The 19,881-nt window shown below is 37.0% G+C and overlaps 1 protein-coding gene across 2 annotated transcripts in view; it reads right to left on the bottom strand.

Annotated features, from left to right (window-relative positions):
• The window catches only part of WDR37 (WD repeat domain 37), a 43,800-nt gene that overhangs the window by 22,955 nt on the left and 964 nt on the right, over positions 1-19,881 (bottom strand). The window contains exons 2-8 of one of the 2 annotated variants that reach the window (XM_059839996.1): positions 15,479-15,510; positions 11,466-11,643; positions 8,706-8,802; positions 6,909-7,004; positions 6,677-6,741; positions 1,428-1,563; positions 3-74 (exon numbers count right to left, since the gene is read on the bottom strand). In XM_059839996.1, coding sequence (XP_059695979.1) covers positions 3-74; positions 1,428-1,563; positions 6,677-6,741; positions 6,909-7,004; positions 8,706-8,802; positions 11,466-11,603 — 604 coding nt within the window. In that variant the 5' untranslated portion in view covers positions 11,604-11,643; positions 15,479-15,510. The remainder of the gene's footprint in view (positions 1-2; positions 75-1,427; positions 1,564-6,676; positions 6,742-6,908; positions 7,005-8,705; positions 8,803-11,465; positions 11,644-15,478; positions 15,511-19,881) is intronic. The other variant, XM_059840004.1, reaches the window with a different exon arrangement.

Raw genomic sequence — 19,881 nt, 5'->3', positions numbered from 1 at the left:
ACCTGAGCCAACATGCCCTACATACTTGACAAGGCACTTCCCTGTTTCTATGCTCCACAGCAAAGCAGTGTGATCTACAAAGATTAAAAAGCAGCTGTAAATAGTTAAAAACATATGTTTTTCATTTTTACCCTTTCAACAAACAAGTTATCTTCCACTGTAGCACATACCATATGAAACAGATTTTAAATATAGAACACTTGACTACCACCTTATATACAAAACCTTATACATTTTCTTATCATTGTACACATCTCCCCAAAAAAGTAAAAGTGCTGTCCTAATCAGATTAATTTGCAGCAAGGCAAATTGAAAGGCAAATTCTGTATAATGCTCCAGCTGTGTATCATGAGACTCAGAAACAAAAAGAGAAAGCATTCCATGGTGAAAAAGGCAGCCACTACAAACAGGAATTCTATGCACAATCTATTTACTTCCTGCATGGAAATCCCAAATGCATACAGGTCACTGCAGTGCACTAAAAAAAAAAAATTTAAAAAGGAAATCACTCCAAATGCCACTCCTTTATCCTGCCACACCCAAAAATAAATAATTAATTCAAGTATTTAAGTGGGTAGTACCTTAAAGCTGAATTGGAGAGTGGTTTCCAGGTAAAATCAGGACAAAGACAAGATGTCCCACACAAAGACAAAATGTGCCCCCTCAGCAAGCCCATTGAAATTGTAACAGTTCAGTTCAAGAAGCAGAGATTCCTGGTCCATAAATATTAAAGCCTAGTCAATACCTTCAGATTCTCTTCCAGCTTCAAAGAATGTCACTTCAAATTGACTGATTCTATCTGATTATGATTTATTTTCCTAATAATTTTCCAAAACTACACAAGTCTCTACATTGATTTTTTGGACTATAATAGATTTAGTGATTTTTTTCATTAGTACTTGTACCCCCTCAAGCGGAAGGAATAAATCTAATAAAGTAAATAGAACTGAAAATTAAGATTTTTCTGCCCCTGTGTTCTGAGGCAAAAGACAGAATGCAAGAATACAAGAATATGCAAACTATGACCACATGTACAGCTTCTATAAAACAAAGACTAAACAATACTAGGATAGAAAGCCTGCAGGGATCTCTGCATCCAGCCATATGGAATTCTGTGCCAGAGGCCTCCCCAAGCAAGCAGCTCCCCATCCCACCCACCCACGCCACCCAACATGCCAGAGCTGACTAGGGAGAGTGTGACCTGCATGGAAGTGAACTGGCACACACTTTAGGAAGACCAACAAGTATGCTTGAACCTTCTAAAGGAAAGGAAATTCCACTTTTAAGAATTTTTCAGCTACAGAGCTTCTTTAAAAAGACTCTTGCAGTGTGAAGCTCAGTTTTTGAGTACGCTTTGGATCTGTATTTGCTATAGCTTAGGGACTTAACCAGAATTTTCTAAATATTCAAGCAACACAAAACTTTACCAGCAGATGCAGTTCCCAACACCACTGGCTGAGTTTTCGCGACACTGACATCCCAAATACCATCCCTGTGGCCAACATATTCCTTTACCAGCTGACAGATTGCCCTTGATGTTGTAGTTTTAAAACTGGATACAATCTGAAATAGCAGAGACACCAACATTTTTTTTTCCACATCGATCCAAGATTAGGTAATTATCTCACAAATAAAAATAGATATTAACTTTTCCATGATTCTTTAATATTCTGACAAATCACTGCTGTCAAAAATGTGACATTTGATGGTAGAAAAGTGAGTTTGGATGCAAACATACCTCTCATTTATTTTTTCTTCTTTTTTAATAGCAGCTCTTTTACAGAATGCAAGACAAACTATGTTGTACTACAGTGATGCAATCTTATTGGAATAATGAGTTGTACAATTCCAGAGTGCATTTCTCATTCAGTCTGGGCAAGGATTTTAATGGGAAAAAAAAGAAAAAGAGCAAACCCAGCAAAAGACCTTAAAACTTTCCTTGCCTACTCCCAAACAAGTACATCTGATAATTCAGACAGTCCCTGCTAGCCAGTGTAATGTCTTTGAAAAAAATGTACTTACTATATAACTCTAGTAAAACCCAGAAACATTCCAATTTAAAACACTCACAGCTGTTTTTCTTTAAAACTGTATGAAGCTAATCAAATCAAACATCAACCTGAGAGCATATGCCTGTTTATTTGTGTAATGAAGCTTTTAAAAATATATGTTAAACTCATCTAAACATTTGATAAGCATGCTCCCTCAAAGTGAAGCTATTAAAGGAAAAACAGAGAAGGCTCATTAAATCCAAATTACTATGTGCATAAGTAATATCAAACAAAAGGAAGAAAAGTGTAGTAAAACAGTAAAACTACAAGTCACTACAGTGTAGGAATGCTCAAAACACTCAGCATCTACAGAAAGGATGCAAATTGCAGAAATTCTATATTTTCAGATAAAGGGAAGTGCAATATTCAAAAAAAAAAAAAAAAGTTTCTCTTGCTGAACACTTCCAGAGACAATTTAAACCAAGAGTTGTGAAAGATGGCTTAAAAAAGTTAAGACCACTGTTACAAATATCCAGTTTTTACCCCAAAAGTCTTGAAGCTCATAACTCTTCTTTGAGAGTTTGTTAAAAGCATTGTTAAACTGAAACAAAAAGCCAACTTCGATTTATCAGTGTTTTCTCAGCATGGAATTACAGGCAGGTATTTGACCAGTTAAATCAAAACCTTTAAATACATCAACACAAATCACATTAAGACTTATCTACAGCTTAGTAAAAGTTAGAAAGTTAATTAAGTCTACATTTCAGATACAATAAACTAAGGTAAAAATCCCATTAGTCTCTGGTATTAAAATAGAAGATCTTAAGTATGTCACTAAAGCAAATTACTTCAAAAAAGATTTTTAAAGCTAAAAGAAAATCTGCGAGAGCATTCCAAACCCTGAGTATGTCAACTCTCCAATGATGAAATGATAATGCCCTATTTGAATTCCAAATTATCAGCTAATATGCATTTTGGTTTCACAGCAGCAGAAGGAACAGTCATTACAGATGCACTGAAAAGAAAATGGGCTAATGGTAAAGATTATTAGTTCAACCATACTGCAGAGTTTCCTAAATTTTGAACACCATCCTACAGATACAACTTTCACATTGTATACAGTCCTCAAATTAAATGGACTCGTGTATGAGAAGTGGAACGGCTGAATTAAGTACTAACAGGAAAGGACTAATACAGCATTCAGCTCAAACTCCAAACTTGGTATTTTCCAGCTCAGCCTGTGCTTGCATTCTATTCTGTCTTTCTAATGTTCAGTCAAGACCTCATGTAAAAGTTTTCTAGGAGAAGCTATCCCCTACCCATCAACAAACACAGAATTTCCAAAACTGATGGACAGTTGTTTCACTGATCATTTAATGGCAAGAATGCAATACTCCTTTTGAGGTATTAGCAGTCTTTAATTAACACACAGAAGAGTTCAAGAACACTATCCAACAGTAAACATCCTGATACAGATATTTACTCAACACACACTTTTTCCAAGTTTTTTTTCCTTTCCTTTTTTGCTGCCCTTCACCTCACATACCATTAACTGGATAAACTAGACAGGGCCTGGAGTACTTCCTGCTTTGCTAAACACACATAAACAATGTCCCAAGTCAGGAAAAGAAATATTTAAAGAACATGCAACTCGCTAAAAAGAGGTCTCTGTAGTGCAGAAAATTTCTGAAGTAACTTCTGTAGATCATCATACACAAATAAATGACCAACCACATCCTGAGTGTGTTTCACCTTTGCCTGTCCTCTTTCTTAAATTGATATAGTTTCATGTACTTCCTTCTACAAAAAGATTTGTTACTAGGAAAACAATTGTTTACTATGTGAACAAGTGAAAATTGAATTCAAACTGAAACAATTGCATGGCAAGCAGAGTGAGGCACCCTGTAACAAATTTCTTACACAGACAGGCACATTAGAAATAAGAATGAAAACCTGACCAACTCAGGACCAGTCCAGCAGCATTACACTGCGCCTGATGAACAGAATGTCCTGTGAAGCAACTTTAAGCAGCGAGGGCAAAACTACATAGTCAAAAAAGTTTTATTAATTTTAAATACTGGTTGCATAAATACTTTTTTAAAAGAGTCTTTATCCTGATCTAGACAAATCAGAGATCCTGGTATTTAGTTTGGATGGAGCAAGTTACATCATTTCAGTTTATTTTAGGACTCTGCATAAACAATTGATGTTTCCCTGATGTTGTAACAACTTCCACAAGCCAGGCATCATTAACAGCAGCCATTACATTTTGTTAATATCAAAACATGGATTTCAGATTTCATATAGTGATTCCTGCATCCAAAACCAACTGCAGTTAAATTACAGAATCTTGTCCATTAACAAAAAATGAGTTTTAAGAGTACCAAGCATTAAATCTACTCTGCCTCTTCAGGATTTGGACACTGGTGGATAACCCTTGCTGCTAAAACCATGCTTTTCTGAAATGAATTTTGCCAACTTGATATATAGCTAAGTGATGAAAAATATTCCAGCATGGAAATTTCATATGAAGGGCTTGAATTAGAATGTTCACTTCAGCATTTTCCCCAAGAGAATGAATAGATTGCTTTAGTATTTCTTACCATGTCCCAGTATTTATTACCAATATTAAAGCCGTCAAGGATCAGCCTTCTCATTAGATTAAGCAAATAGTGAAAGGCTTTTTTCAGGAAAAAAATTCATTCTATATGCACTGCCAATCTGAAAAATATAGTTGTGTGCAATTGCACAAAACAACTGGTTTGTAAAACTTAAACCTCTTCTAATCTTTCACAGGGGAAAAAAAAAAAAAAAAAAAATCCAAAAACCACACACCCAAGGAACTCCTGTATGGTTGTAGTATAAAGGCAGGGCTGAAGAGAAAACTTGTGATCTGCTACCCCAGGGAGTTTGGAACACAACCATTCTGGGAAACAGCATTGTTCATTTAATGCTCATAGAAAGTACAGCCATAAAAATTTCAAAGCTGCCAAACTCCTAAAACTCTAAATGTGTTTTTCCTCAGACAGGGTATTGGGGAACTACATCCAGTCAGGGTACAGATGGAAAAATCATGCTTTGTTAGAAAGTTATGTTCTTTCCTAACTCTTTGCTATAGTCTCTCTGTGGGTCAAGAGGCAATAGTTTACAGCTTTGACTCTTCTGTGTGGGGAGGAAGGAGAAGTCAAAATAAAGCACCTCTGTGAAGTGCATTAAGGTTTCAAAGAACACATTGGACAGAGATATTCTCTGTGTTGTAACTTCCTTCAGCTCCTGTCTACTCCCCAGTACATTCTGACTCAAAGTTGTGAAATACATCAGCACTTGCAGATATCTGTTGGCTACCAATTGATACAAGAGATGAGCATAATGTTCAGGTATTAAATTCTTCATGCTCCACTACTCATGGCTGCTTTGCTGTGCATGCATATCAGCTGCCCAGGAGTCTCCTCCTCATACTTCCCAGCTCCCCATGCTGAATCTATGAGGAAAAAATACAAGTGCTACATTGCAAGAAAGTAAAAGAAGACAAGCACCTGCCTTAAAAGCCTAAACAAAAAAAAGAACCCCACAAATAAAAGAAACTAAACAAACAAATAAATTAAAAAAAAACCAAAAAAACACCACATTACACTAGAGGGTACTAATTCATAACTACATAGTAGGTGTACCAAAACTATACAGCCCCTATTAATATTATGTTGACACTATTTAAGCGGTCTCATTAAAGAATTTTCAAGTCTTTAAGTCTTGAAAGAGGCATCTTTATGCATCAAATTGGCAAGAATAAAAGTTTGAAAAATAACAAAATAAAAAGGAAACCAAATAAACCACAGTAGCTTCAGTCTATCTCGTTACCCTATTCTTACTCTCAAACTTTCATACTTAAGAGAAGGCATTTCCAAGACACCTACACCACATATCAGCCTGCAGTACAGGTCACCACAGAGCTGATTATAGAGCTGATTCACATTCCAGATTCCACTGTGGTTTCTTCACATTTTATTCAACCTTAATAATGTATCATTAAATGACTGATATAGAGAAAAAAGAGCAGCAGGTAAACTCTCTGCAAAAATTGAAAAAGAGGAGAGAGTGAGGAAAATAAAAATACCAGGCTGATGCAGATATACAAAATGAAAAGCATCAGAAAGGTTAACTGTGCCAGTACACCAAGCCAAAAAAACATGACTAGCTACTGATGAGCAAGACTTGCAACATTAAGGAAATAAATTGTTCTAGTCTCATAGCTAAAAATAAAAATTATTTTTAAAAGGAATGTGTAATAGTACACGTAGAGGCGCCTACTTAAATCCCCATTTCAACTGCAATACCCAAATCTTTATTCAGAAATCCACTAGCAAGTTCTCTATTTCCCTCAGAAACAGAATTATTTTTTTAGTCCTGTTTACAAAACATCACTCCCACAAACACATGTGCACACTCTCTCCACTCCAACATCCCTTCTTCAAAAAAGGTGAGCAATTATTGCAACAATATCATATGGTATGGTTGAAGTAATAGGTCATTAATGAATCCAAGATAAACATACTGCTCCTTAGAAGGCAGATTTATTTACAGACCAGCACTACCCAGCTTAAAGAAACCACAATTTACAACTTAAAAGACAGTCACACTAGTCTCACAAGAACACATGGATGAGTAGAGATCAATTTGTCTCATACCTTGCTAGTAGATGCCTTGTAAGTTGTCTTTAATTTCTGAGAAAGCTGACTGGTACTATGACTGGCTGTGGAGACAAATAAATACAAAGGAAGATATTTCAAATACAGCATTAGTTTCTTTGTATAAGTAACTGGTATTCATTCCCTTCAGTAACATTCTAAGTTTTGGTCAACAAGGTACAAAAAAGTGGATTCAAAAATACTGGTTTAGGATTCTTTGTGACTCTCTTACCTTTTGTTTTCAGTTGTCCTTTGCTCAGTTCAGCACCATCAACTGTCTGTCCTTCACCCGCTAGGCGCTCATTCAGTGTATCAATCTCCCGACGCACTAACAAACCCAGAAATTCACGTTACTACAAAAACTGACTATCATTAATAACAGCATTATCACACTATTTAAGAACTGTTATGGTTAGTAAGTGAGCTATTTTATCCTAAGGAGAGGAAAGGAGATGAACTGGGATTTTATAAAAGCAGGTCTCACCAAGACATAAAGCAAGACTTATACTGAATTTTCCAGAGATCAACCTTGATCCAGATTCCACGCAAAGTATTGGTGGCTTCTAATTACTCTTACTAATAAATAAGGCTGAGGTTTAACAAAACTATTTCTGTGAAATACATGGCCCATCTGTATGGAATTAAATCTGGCAGAAGACAGAAAACTTGTGGCATCATAAATATTTTAGCCACAGAATTACTACATCCTTTCTTAACACAGGTTTTATTAATCACAAAATAGCATTCTCCCTGAACAGTTGTCTACTACTAGAGTCTCACAGCAAAGGTAGTGCTGCAAATGACAATTTTTTTATACTTTGGGATTTATTTTCTTTTTAAATTCTGTGTACAATAATTCCAGCCCTAGTGCAGGAATTAGACCAAGAACAAAATATATTAGACTCAGCATGAGAAGAGAAAAATTTAGAAATTGTCAGGGGGGGTGAAAAGAGATCACAATCATAACTAGACCTGTGAGGTGAAGAAAGTAGATAAAGAAATGGAAAAGAAGGAAAATAATCATATTCTGGAGGGTACAAATCCACCACTTGTTTTCTGACAAGCATTTCTGAAGGATGGGGAAGGAAATTCTACTTTTCTTGCTACCAACCAACTTCTCAGCAGGAGTCTGAGAATTCAGTTGTGCAAATTGTCACTTAAAAATGCATACTTTTGAAGACAGCCTTTAACCAAAACAATCACAGGTTTCAAGAGAATAAAAACCCCAGACCATGTCATAAAAAGCAGGCAAGAAATTTTTTTGGGTTCTGGTGGGTTTTTTTGGTTTTTTTTGGTTTTTTTTTTTGTAATGTGAGAGTGTCTGGTTTAAATGCGGGAACTGATTAGGTGTGGAAAAAAACCTGACTTTGACACAAATCAGAATCCAAGCCAATGTAACACAGCTTAACATTCCATCAAGGCAGGCTTCACTGCATAGGCCTGTGTTACTTAACTTGGGATCCTCTTACATCACCTTGGATCACTTACATTATCAGACAACTGCACTGTTATCAAACAAATATCTTTTTAAGGTAACACCTGGAATTTTTATCTGACTGCTTGACTTCAAAACTCCTGAACAGCTGCAGGTGCTGGTTATGCAATGTAGTAGCTTGATCCAAAACCACACCATTTTACACTTTTTCAAGCAAGTAGCTTTTCCAATTTTATTTACTAATATTACACCATTAAAATTAAGCCTGTAAATATAAAACAAAGCCAAAAACTTCAAAGGCTGGATGGAGTTTCTGGAGATTAACATAACCAGATGATACAATGATATGGAGACAGACCCATCACTGGCTTTGACAGACATCAGTTCTCACTGCTTGCATCAAAGAGCTAAGAAAGTGATTTTTCTGAAAACATACAAACTCCATCTTTGGCTACAAGTTCAGAAAAACTACTAAACTGCTCACAGCAAAGCTACACCAATTATACTATATTATCCAATGTAAACATTTTAATTAGTATTTATATAACCTAAATATGAACAATTCCTAAGTTGGAGAAAAAAATAGATACTCACATTCCAAATTTTCAATATACAGGTTTTCAAATTCCCGCTCTATTTGTCCAAAAAGTTCAAGGAGTGTATTCCGGACAGCAGAGGGTAACTTAGAATCCTAGGAGGCAAAATACTGGGGGGTTATACTTTTCTTTATATATATATTTGATAAAATTACTCTTCAGTCTGAACTGATTTTAACAGTTATCTCAATGTGCCAACAAGGAGGCAAATTAAACCTACTCCTAGTGCAGAACACAAAACAAATAGCTCTGTGCATCACAAAGTTATTCATTTTATGTATTCTTTCTCTTTCAAGGGATAGAACTCAAATCACCGATGGTATTTGTTTTGGTTTTCTCTACTAGAGAAAAATTATAAAATCAAGATGCATGCACAATTCAAGATGCATGTACAATTCATTTTAAAAGATTCATTCATAAAAAATAGAAAGTAATAAAAAAATTCTTTTGAATATCAATATGTTTCCAGTTCAAGAAAAAAGAATACCTTTGTTTGATAAAGTAATTCAAAAGTTGACTATGCAATGGGTTGGAAAGTTGTGGACACAATGCATCTCATTACCAAAGCTTTAGACAAACAAAAATTTTAAATGTATTTTTGACATTTACCTACTTTTGTCACTAACCATAACTAAGTGTGAAGAAAACTACAATTTCTAATCCCTCCCTTCTCAGATATTACTGAAGCACTCTATTCTTCAGTTGCTGATAGACCACAATATGTAAATTGGCTTACTACATTTACTATTTACCCAGGTAGCCAGCTATAAACTTCTTTTTAAAAAAGTTTTCACTTAACTGAGTCACCTTCCGCCCCAGCCCCGGGAATTGTCTGCAGGCACAGCGGGAAAGGCCGGCCATGACCCTGGCTCTGCAAGTTATTTCCAAAGTTTAAAGAGGGAGCAAGAGAAACCACTCATGGCCATGATCCAGAGCACAGCACACCTGCTTTGTGCACAATTTTACAAAGGTTCACAGCTGATTTAAGCCATGGCACTGCGCTGGAAGAAGTGGGACCATGCTCCTTAAGCCCCTCTACATCATTCCTTTCTTCATCTGCCTCTCCCTTGATAGGGTTCTTTTGTTCAGGCATTCACAGACAACCAGAAGCACAACAGATCCTAATTTAAACCAACTTGAAACAAAACTGATTAAACAAAAATACTAAATGCATTAAACACTATTAAGAGAAACACCAAAACCAGAAGAATTATTTCAAATTCAATTACCCAATAACTTCACAAAGCAAGGTTATGGAAGAAACTAACTTATCCAATAATTTTTGCAACCAAAAAGGAGATGCAGAAAAGTTTTTCAAACCACTTCTCAAAGCCTGAAAGTATAAACAAATCTAAACTTGTAATGAAGTAACCAACATAGTAAAATGCATTCACTTCCTTTCCTCTGTTTAAAGTTGGCATTGTTTAAAACAGCATGTAATAATGTTATCTCTTTATCTGCAAAAGTCCTTAGCTAGATCTCATGAGGTTTACAGCTCCACTGTGAAGGGGCATTAATACTCAGTACTTGATAGAATCTGCCACCTAACTGATCAAGGTCAACAAAATCCAACAAGATGATAGATAAAATATTTTAAACATCTATGCATTACAGCCTAAAATACTTGAAACTGCATAACATTTTGGTTTACAGCTTAACATTTTGGGTGATACCATATCTTGACCTCTCAGTTGCCCTTCACACATTTCCTGAAGTGTAAGGCTGCAGTACTTACAAATACTCGAAGAGTTTTCTATCCAAGTACTTGATTCTCCAATTTCTAGATGACTAGAAGCAACAACTTAGGCTCTGTTAATTCCCAGAAAACTAATGCTATGATTTACTGAAAAATAGATTTAATTAAAATAAAACAGTCACAACACTGAGAAAACACCAGGTTTTCCACTCTGTGTTTCTGGAGACTTCAGTGTGAGGTTTCTCATAGCCAAACTCCATTTGTTTTTCAAACCAACTGTCTCATAAAAATCAAGTTTTGCATCATCTTTGCCAGTCTCACACTAAATCACTAACAATTTGACAATACTTTTAAACTAGTATTTGCTTATATTTGCCAGTACTGCTTCTGACAGAACCTACAGATAATCTCAGAATTTTTAGGTGCAACACTCCAAGTCCAGATTGCACCCACTACATTGACATGATTAAGAAAGCTACAGAAGCAGTGGCTGCTGTTCCTTCCCTTAAATTTAATCCCAGAATAGCACACCTTCATTTGAGCCAAACAAGAAAAAACCCACACAAACAAAAATCTGAGTTAGCTCACACTTCTGCCAGGCAGGCAGTATTTGTTTACTTTATGGAAAGGAATGCAGAACAGCTTTCCAACTAATATTTTCCCTATCAGAGTCATCAAAAGAAGTATTTGGTCTATTCATATTTCTGGATTGCTACTATTCTAAATGCAAACTTATGAAAGCAAGAAGCAATCTTGATTTTTTTCTTTTGCAGGTGGGAGGGAGAAGTTGCAATGAATAAACAGGCTGGGGTTTATGCTGTTTTATGACTTGATCGTTCATCTAAGAAAACACAGAAGTTGATAAACTCCACGGGTCTCAACACAACCTGAAACACTGTCAACATTCAAATCAAAGATCTCCAAAGGCAGTCGACACTTACAAGCAACAAAATCTGCTGTTCCTGCAGCTTTACTGGACATATTTCAACATTTAAGTTTGTTTAGCTTCTCCCCATAGGAAACACACAAAAAAGTGATGCAAGCTCCCAAGCATCACCTTACCTGCCCTTCCAACATGTCTCTCTGCAGTCCCGCCCGCTCCTGCTCGGAGCTGTTGGTTCTCCGGATGGAAAGGCTGTGTGATTTACGTTTCTGCTTTGCTTGGCGAGCAGATGCACAGCTTCCACTTTCTATTGGCATTACTTCAAAAAAACAGCTTCACAGAGGCTCCTATGATAAACTAAGGACAAGCATTATACATTACAAATTGCTTTGCCAAACGAACCACTATTTAAATATTTTTCTCAAAAGTATTTAGTTCTACTAAACTTTGGAGTTGTTTGGGTTGTCATTAAAAAGAAGAGATCCCTCTTACTTATAGCTGGTCTTCAAACAACATTAAGTTCAAAACCATATATATATATATATATATATGTAAATAGAATGGAGTTGCTTCTGCATTATTAATTCATTAGCTAACAAACCTCCACAAAAGGAAAATTAATTCCACTTCCTTGCTCATTTTGGAGAACACCAGCAGAGACCGCCCCAAAATGCTTCCAGGAAACAACTATTATGCAGACTATAGTTCACTGAAATGCATGCAAAATTAAAACCCAGCTGGAAAATGAAAGCAAACATGGTAATTTAGGGACACTGTCAGGTTAAAAATGTATTATTCAACTTTAAGCATTACTATACAAAATTTAAAAGACGTCCTTGTTCAGAATTAGGCAGAAACTAATTTTCATTACAGAAGTTCTGAAAACTACCTTCCACCATTTTTGGCAGCTCATGGTTTCACTTGCCTTAATAATGAAAATTCCCATGAATTTATGAGAGTAGTGAAAGTGCACCTGACTTAACAGGCTGCTGGTGATGTGGTTCATTTCTGTCACCTTGATAAAACCAAATATATGCATTTCAATGTGCCTAAAACCACCTGACAGTATCACCAAACAGTATTACCATGTATGAGCTACTGCTTCCCCTGTTTAAGAAAAATCAATATATTGATTTATTGCACAGATGTGGAGAATATATATGAAAAATCAAATTATGTTTGATTGCATAAATATGGAGAATATGTTCTTTACTGTCAAAATCTTATTTTTCAAACATTTAATTACTGGATTTTTTTAATTTAAACCCATCACTCAACAGAAATTAATTTTTGTTTCATGGGGTACCAGTTGTTACACATTTCAAATGTTTCAGGATTGATTACCCAAATTTTTTCAATCATGCACAATGAGAACAAAATAAAAATTCATTCTCCAGCATAAATCATTTCTGAAACAACAATTAAAACTTAAAATAGGTGCAATAGTCTGCAGAGAAATAGGAGAGCAGAGTTGGCAAAGCTAACCAGGCAACTGAGCTTCCTTTTACACAAGTTGATCAGAGAAAATTTAAACCAAACCCAGGGCCACTTCCAATTTAAGATCCGCCAACACGCTGGATCTCACGCTAGGAATGAGCACCATTGCTATGAACAAGACAGGCATTAACCAGTTCAGGGGTTTGCCGTGGTGTTTGCAGCCTTTTACCAGATCATAAAGCCAAGGAAAGCATTACTAAAAACACAGTATGCACTGTGAATAACATGAGCTTGAAGTCTTCTTTGGGTTTTATATCACAAAATGAAAATGTATAAAGATACAGATATTAGTATCAAAAATGAGACTAGATTTAGTTAAGATTTTAATGCACATCCATCCTTATTAAAAAACTTGGTATTTTAATTAGCTTTTAGAAGAACTGTGTTCCAGTAACCTGGCACCAATTCCATAGTGAATCCAAAATAAAATTTAGGTTGCACCAGTGACCTGTACTGTACTAAAATTTATTTTTCACATCCTCTGGATCCCACAGAGTCCTCCCCTGCACCTAATCCCATCAGAGCTTTTTATGTGTGATTAATCAGTAGTAACTAAATAGCTATATTCACAAATTAAAGAAGAGACTAGAAAAAACTACCATTGGGTACTTCCTTATTTGCCTAAATTCTGCTATTCACTGTGGCTAGATTCCTCTACAAAAATTTTTAAAAGTCCATCCCATAAACAGTTACTGCCAATTTTCTGGGCTTCACTAAGTATCTTCCTGCTCATGGACATATGGTCAAGAATAAGGAACAGGTTTTCCATGCTCATCACATTTCTATTTCTTTTCAAAAGAAGATCAGATCCCAAACACATACTTTTTTTTTTTTTTTTCCCTCTTCCATCCTGCTTCCTAGCTCCCTTGGGAACCACTCTTTCAATGGCTTTCAGTTACCATATTCTGCAGTTTGGGATTACATTTTAAGGCCAGAAGCATCAGTGTGCGCACAGGCAGATTTGCTGAGACGGTTTTATTCATACACATAGCTACATATAATCCCATAAATCCATTAACACCGTTTCACTTAAGATCTGGGGGCAGAGGGGTGTAAAAAAACCCAAAAGACAATTTCTAATCCCTGCCAGATGTGGCTCCTGAACTGTTAGACACAAAGATGTTAATGTGGCTTATGCCTTAGAAGCCATCGTTTTAACTATGTTAGTTTCCACTTGCCCTTTCTGCCAAGCTACTTCATTTTGGAGGGCATTACCAAGCAATACCCTTTTTTTGAGTAGAATGATTTGCATTGGAAGGGACCTTTAAAGGTCATCTAGTCACACTCCTCTGCAATGGGCAGGGACATCTTTATCTGCATCAGGTTGCTCAGAGCCCTGTCCAACCTGACCTTGAATGTTTCCATGGGTGGGGCATCCACTGCCTCTCTGCACAGCCTGTGCCCATGTTTCACCACCCCCACTGTAAAAAATTCTTCCTTCTGTTTAATCTCAATCTACCCTCTTTTAGGTTAAAATCATTATCCCTTGTCATATCACTATAGTCCCTGGCAATAAGTCTGTCTTTCTCCAAAGTTCCCTTTAAGTATTGAAAGACCCTGATAAGGTGTCCCCTGAGAATCGTCTTGGGCTAAAAACCCTACCTCTCTCAGCTTTTTTTTCACAGAAGAGGTTTGCAGCACACTGATAACTTCTCTGACTTTTCTCTGGACTAGCTCTAACAGGTCCACATCTTCTTGTGCCATTGCCTGCATGCACACATTTCTGCCTCATGTCTGGTTTTTCATGCCCCAGTACCCCCAGGTCCCTCTCTGCTGGACTGCTCTCAATCTGTTCACCCTCCAGCCTGCACTGATATCAGGGACTGCTCCAACCCAAGGTACAGGACCTTGCAGCTGGTCCTGTTGAACTTCATGAGGTTTGCATGGGCCCACTCCTGAAGCCTGTCATGATCCCACTGGGTGCTATCCCTTTCCTCAATTAATCAACTGCAGCACTCAGCATCAGTCCACAGATTTGGCAGCTATGCACTCTAGGACACAGAATTTAAAGGGACACAGTCATATGCATGAGATTACATCTTTACAGAGTGAAATTCTCACATTCACTACGTAGAAGTTTCTACTTTGGCAGCTCGTGAGCAAACGGAGCAGACTGGGTAGGAATCACTGTCACTGTCTCTGTTTGGCAGCAGCACTTCACCTGCAGCCAGTGTCACTGCCAGGGACTGCCCTCTCCTCATGCAGCAGCATGACACACCACCCATGCACGTTCTGGAGAGGGCAAACATGCAGCTGTTCCCAGGCTCGGCAGGAGGGTGCACACAGCCACAGCAAAGCTGAAACCAAAGAGGCCACAAGCAGGCATGTGCATACAGAGGATGGGAAGGAAAACTTCAGGGGAATAGCTTCACTGCCTTTAATAGTATTGTTCTGAATCCCACCAAACAGCCTGACAAACTTTGAGTAATGGAGCAATAATCAACATGGTTTTTTAGAACAAGGATTTAAATTCAGTTTTAAAATAGTGACAGTGTCCCTTTAAATATTAACTTCACTTTGACAATTTCAGAACTCTTCTGATTCCAATTGCAGCAGCAAGAAGCTATAGGTTTTTCAAGAGTAGATTTCACAAAACAGATCCTTGGCAATATGATGCTAAAAAAAATTAGGTGCTCATTTCTAGCAGTTACCTGATTCCCCTTATTATGTAAGGTTTTCAAACAATGAAAATTACCTGTCCAGAATATCAGTGTCATGTTACATATCCTATGAAAACCATATTAAATATTGATTAGTGAAACAGTCAGTAGTACACAAACCAGTCAAAGTCTTTCAATTCTTTGAAACTTTTGTAGTTAGAACACACCAGACAACAGGAAAGGGAGGGATGAAGGAAAACATAAACACAAGTCAAGGCTAGACACCAAATCCCAGTGAAACCAAGTAAGAAAAAAGTGCTTCAAAACAATCTATTATATATTATTAGCCAGATATAGTTAATCTTTACTTTCGAGTGTTCCAAATGGGTTCTGAAAAGAAAAATTCACTAAGGTCACTTTCCTTCTACTCAGTAATGCCCCAAGTAGGATGGAGAAACCACCAAGAAGTACTGGAATCTTGCTTCCTGAATCAAATAAAGCTAAATTCACAGAAGCTAAAAAATAGCAATCAAGCATAAAAAAAGCCTGAATAAAAGTACTTTCTGAGAAAAAAGGGAGAGGGGGAGAAAGAGGAAGCATATTGTATTACTAAACTATTTTCACTAAGGGTGGCAGTTCACAAGTACTGTATTAGTAAGAAGTGAGATTAAGAGACATACTGAGCTATTCTGCTCAATCGTTTTGGAAAACATTCCATTTGTATAGACTTCACACAATGATCTGTCAAAGCCTCAAGAGAACCTTTCTAGCAATATAAATCTGCAGAAGTAGGGGAGTAAAAGATGTCCCAGAAAACATCTAGACCACAGGTGGTTAGTACTTGCTGAATGCAAAGATGCTTCAGTATTTCAGATATGCTGTTTAATTAAACTCACAGGATATTTTACAGTGTGTTAAATTAAAGTTCCACCACCTACCTTTCTGTAACAGATGTACTCAGTCACAGGAAGTATTTCATCAGAGTAACAGTAAAAGAGCAGATGTGTAACCAATTACTGTTTTAGTCAGCTACAACAGAGAAACAGCACCAACAAAGAGTGCACACACTGGCCTTTCCAGACTTAAAAACTCACTGCAGCAGTAACTAATCATACTTGCCTATTTCTGCTCTTGAACACAGAACAAGAAGGCTGATGAAAGGAAAGAATTCCTGGGGTATGCATGTTGCTGAAGCCAGGGAGAAAAGCTGTGCTCTGCTGTCAGAGCACAGACAGAATGGCTACAGTATTGCATTTCCTTTTTTGTTCATACAAGGCAACACACAAGTCTGTAAAGGGAAAGCATCAGGAAGATTCAGCAACATCTTCCCCAACATCTCTCTGCTCCATTTTCTTTAGAGTTTAGAAATAGCAATAGTTGCTATTTAAATGATTGTGTCAAATGGAATAAAAAAAACCATACCATTTTAGTGTATTTGTGTGTGCTTAAATTTCTTCATCTCATGTCTCCCATTTTCAAACATGGCTTAGAAGAAAATTTCTGTGTATACTACACAAAACACAAAGACATTTTACAATAGTAATTATTGTCTAGTGCAGCATTAAAACCTTACAATACAAAGATGCCCATTAAGGTAGGTGAGTGTGTGGGTTTGGGGCTTTTTTTTTCCACAAAGCAAGGAGGGAAAACAGAAAGAGAGAAGAATGATTACAGTTATTAGGTTCTTAATTACACGGAACTCAGTTTGACAGCATTATTCATGAGTTAAGGGAATTTAAGTATCAACATATGCCACTACACTCTTTTATTAATATGCAAAGAAATCAAATTTAAAGGAGTAAAACTTTCATTTTGACGTCTTCAGTGAACAATTTGCTTCAGTGATGCTGTACATTCAAGTGCCATTAATTCAACGCAAGCTGCAAGACTACAACACACCTGAGAAAGATCAGGCTAAACAGACTGCTTTGTAAGACTAGCTGTTTTGCTAAAGGTAAATATTTAGGAAACAAAACCATTCCAGATCATCACAGATGATGCTAGAAACACTAATGAGCGTGCTCAAACCTTGTGAAATCCACTCAAGCATTACAGTATTGATTTTTCTTTTTCTAAATTTAGTGCAGCTTTCTTTCAAATGAAACTGGATGTTCCTCGAAATGTGAAAGGGGAAAGCAGGCATCCACTGAAAGTGACAACCTCCTTTCAACAGAAAGCAGAGTAAAGAAGCTGCACCAATAAATTTGAAGTATGTTATACAGCTGAAATCAAGGATAAAAACTTTAACACATTAGTAAGTACCTACTCTAAGCAAGCTTCTAACACCAACATCCAAATGTAAGCCAGCCCAGTTTTGCAGCTAGCAAGCTTTGATGTTGCTAATTCAGCTATGTCAGCAAATGCTGCAGTCACACCAAAATGCAGGGCTGACCCAGCATGCCATACAGTCTGCTAAAGCAAAAAATGTTACTCTCACCATACAAGCTTATATTATCTAATACTAAACAACAATCATTAGCAGACTTGGACTTCCTTTAATATAGTAGAAACCTTCCTGGGTCCACTAATAATCATCAGACTAAGACCTGAAAGCTTCCCTTTGAGACCAGTGCCACCTGAGGGTGCTCATTGTTTCAACTAGTTTAAATGGTGCAAGGTACAATACAATCTAATCTTCAACTCTAGCTAGTAACCTATCAGTATATATTGTACCTTCCTTTCTTTAGAGGTACTGATGAAATGACTTTATTGAAGAACTCAACAGACAGCATCAGGTCCATCTAAATCACTTACAGCTGGTTAACTCCTAAAATATGTTTGAAGGGTACTTTATTTCCTCAGCTGTCTCACAGACACTGCAGCTCCCATTTCCGTATTAGCAAATCCCTAACAGCCCAGAAGTAGCCTCCATGCAGGCACAGGGATGCAAATACAGGACCTGAGGGTGAGGAATCCTAAGGAAGTTCAAGAGCAAAGGCAATTTAACCAGGTGTTTGTTCAAGGAAGTGCTGCACCACACTCAGAAGCCAGAATCTTATTCTGCTAGTCCCTAAACAAATAATATTTGTGTACTTGTTATGGATGTAGCAATTAATTGCTATTATGGTCTTATTCAAGCACAGTGGCCTCTAGTATCACTGCTCTTCACGTGGAATATATAGTAAACTAAAATCTTTTAATTCTTAAGACTTGAACAAAAGCAAGTAATTTTGACTCTAACTGTAATACATCTACCAAGCTCTTCAGAAGCACCAATAAATAATCTCTGTACAGCACATTCTTGAAGCATTACCTCATGTGGTCTAGCACAGAGAACTACAGAACCTACCAACAGTCCATGTAAGAGCACTGCAAGCACCCAGCCTACCATCTTGAACACCAAGCCTAAAAATAGTCAGTACATATTGCTAGCAGATGAGAAAATACAAATCACTCTGGATTGCAAGAAGACCATCCTGATTCCTGTCCATTCCTCTGATGTCATTCACAGAGCAATAACCAACTCTCCCCCACAGGGCTTTGAAGGGTTGGCCTCCAAAATAAGCCTCTCACCCTGCATTTCACCTCACAAGACAACCTACTAGTCTTAGCTCCAAGACTTAAAATTCCATGACATAAAATGATCCTAATCTCATCTCAAATTTATAAAATGCAACACCACTTAATTCCTCCTTACTTGGCACATACTAGTTCCAGCTTGCAATTTCAGGATTTCATAGAAGTAAGATCTTCTCATCAGACATTATCACCACACTCACAATATTTGTCTTGTGACTGTACCAACAAACTTAAGCACTTCAGTCCGTACTAAAGACTGCATGCTTCAAACAAGTCCTGAATTAAAAAAAAATAGATGGTGGAAGGGCCTGTCTATATTAAAGAGGCAGTCTCATCTTAAAATCTTTAGATTTAACATGATAAAACCAGTTGAGGGACAAACATGCACGTAAACAACTGGTAATTAAAAGACAATCAATATTACAGTTGGTCTTAAATGCTAATGTTTGGAGCCAGCACCTTTTCTTCAAATAATTGCCCAAGTCCACAACACACAAAACAAAATCTAAAGTTACTACAAGACAGGTTAGAGCTGACATCATGCACAAAGATTATCTAATCTAAGCTACTCATTAGAAAACATACTTGTGGCTTCTTGGGGTTACCAGCTCTCTTTCAAAAACATCAAGAAACGCCAACAGCAAACTTGCTTGGAAAGCAGTTTCAGAAATTTGCTCAAGGCAAATGATGCAGTTGTAATGTTGCAAGATGGGTGCCTGAACAACAGACGTTTGTATCATGTCAAGGTGTACTCAATGACACTGAATCACTTCAAAGAAGCTGTTCCACCAGTTCCTTACGTAAACCTTCCATGACATTACTGTTATAGAAAGCCCACTTTAACAGCAATAACAAAATAAATTTGACAAGCTGGACAAGAAAGATAAAACCACACTTAGAAGTTTCTCTTTTCTCACAAACACCATGATGTCCTTGAGCCACAGATCAACACAACTTGAAAGAAGTTTTCCTTGTCTTT

The sequence above is a fragment of the Haemorhous mexicanus genome, chromosome 1 (genome assembly GCF_027477595.1).
Source record: "Haemorhous mexicanus isolate bHaeMex1 chromosome 1, bHaeMex1.pri, whole genome shotgun sequence".
Classification (NCBI taxonomy): Eukaryota; Metazoa; Chordata; class Aves; order Passeriformes; family Fringillidae; genus Haemorhous; species Haemorhous mexicanus.
The sequence above is the reverse complement of the archived record's forward strand: the minus strand, read 5'-3'. Positions and strand labels throughout refer to the sequence as shown.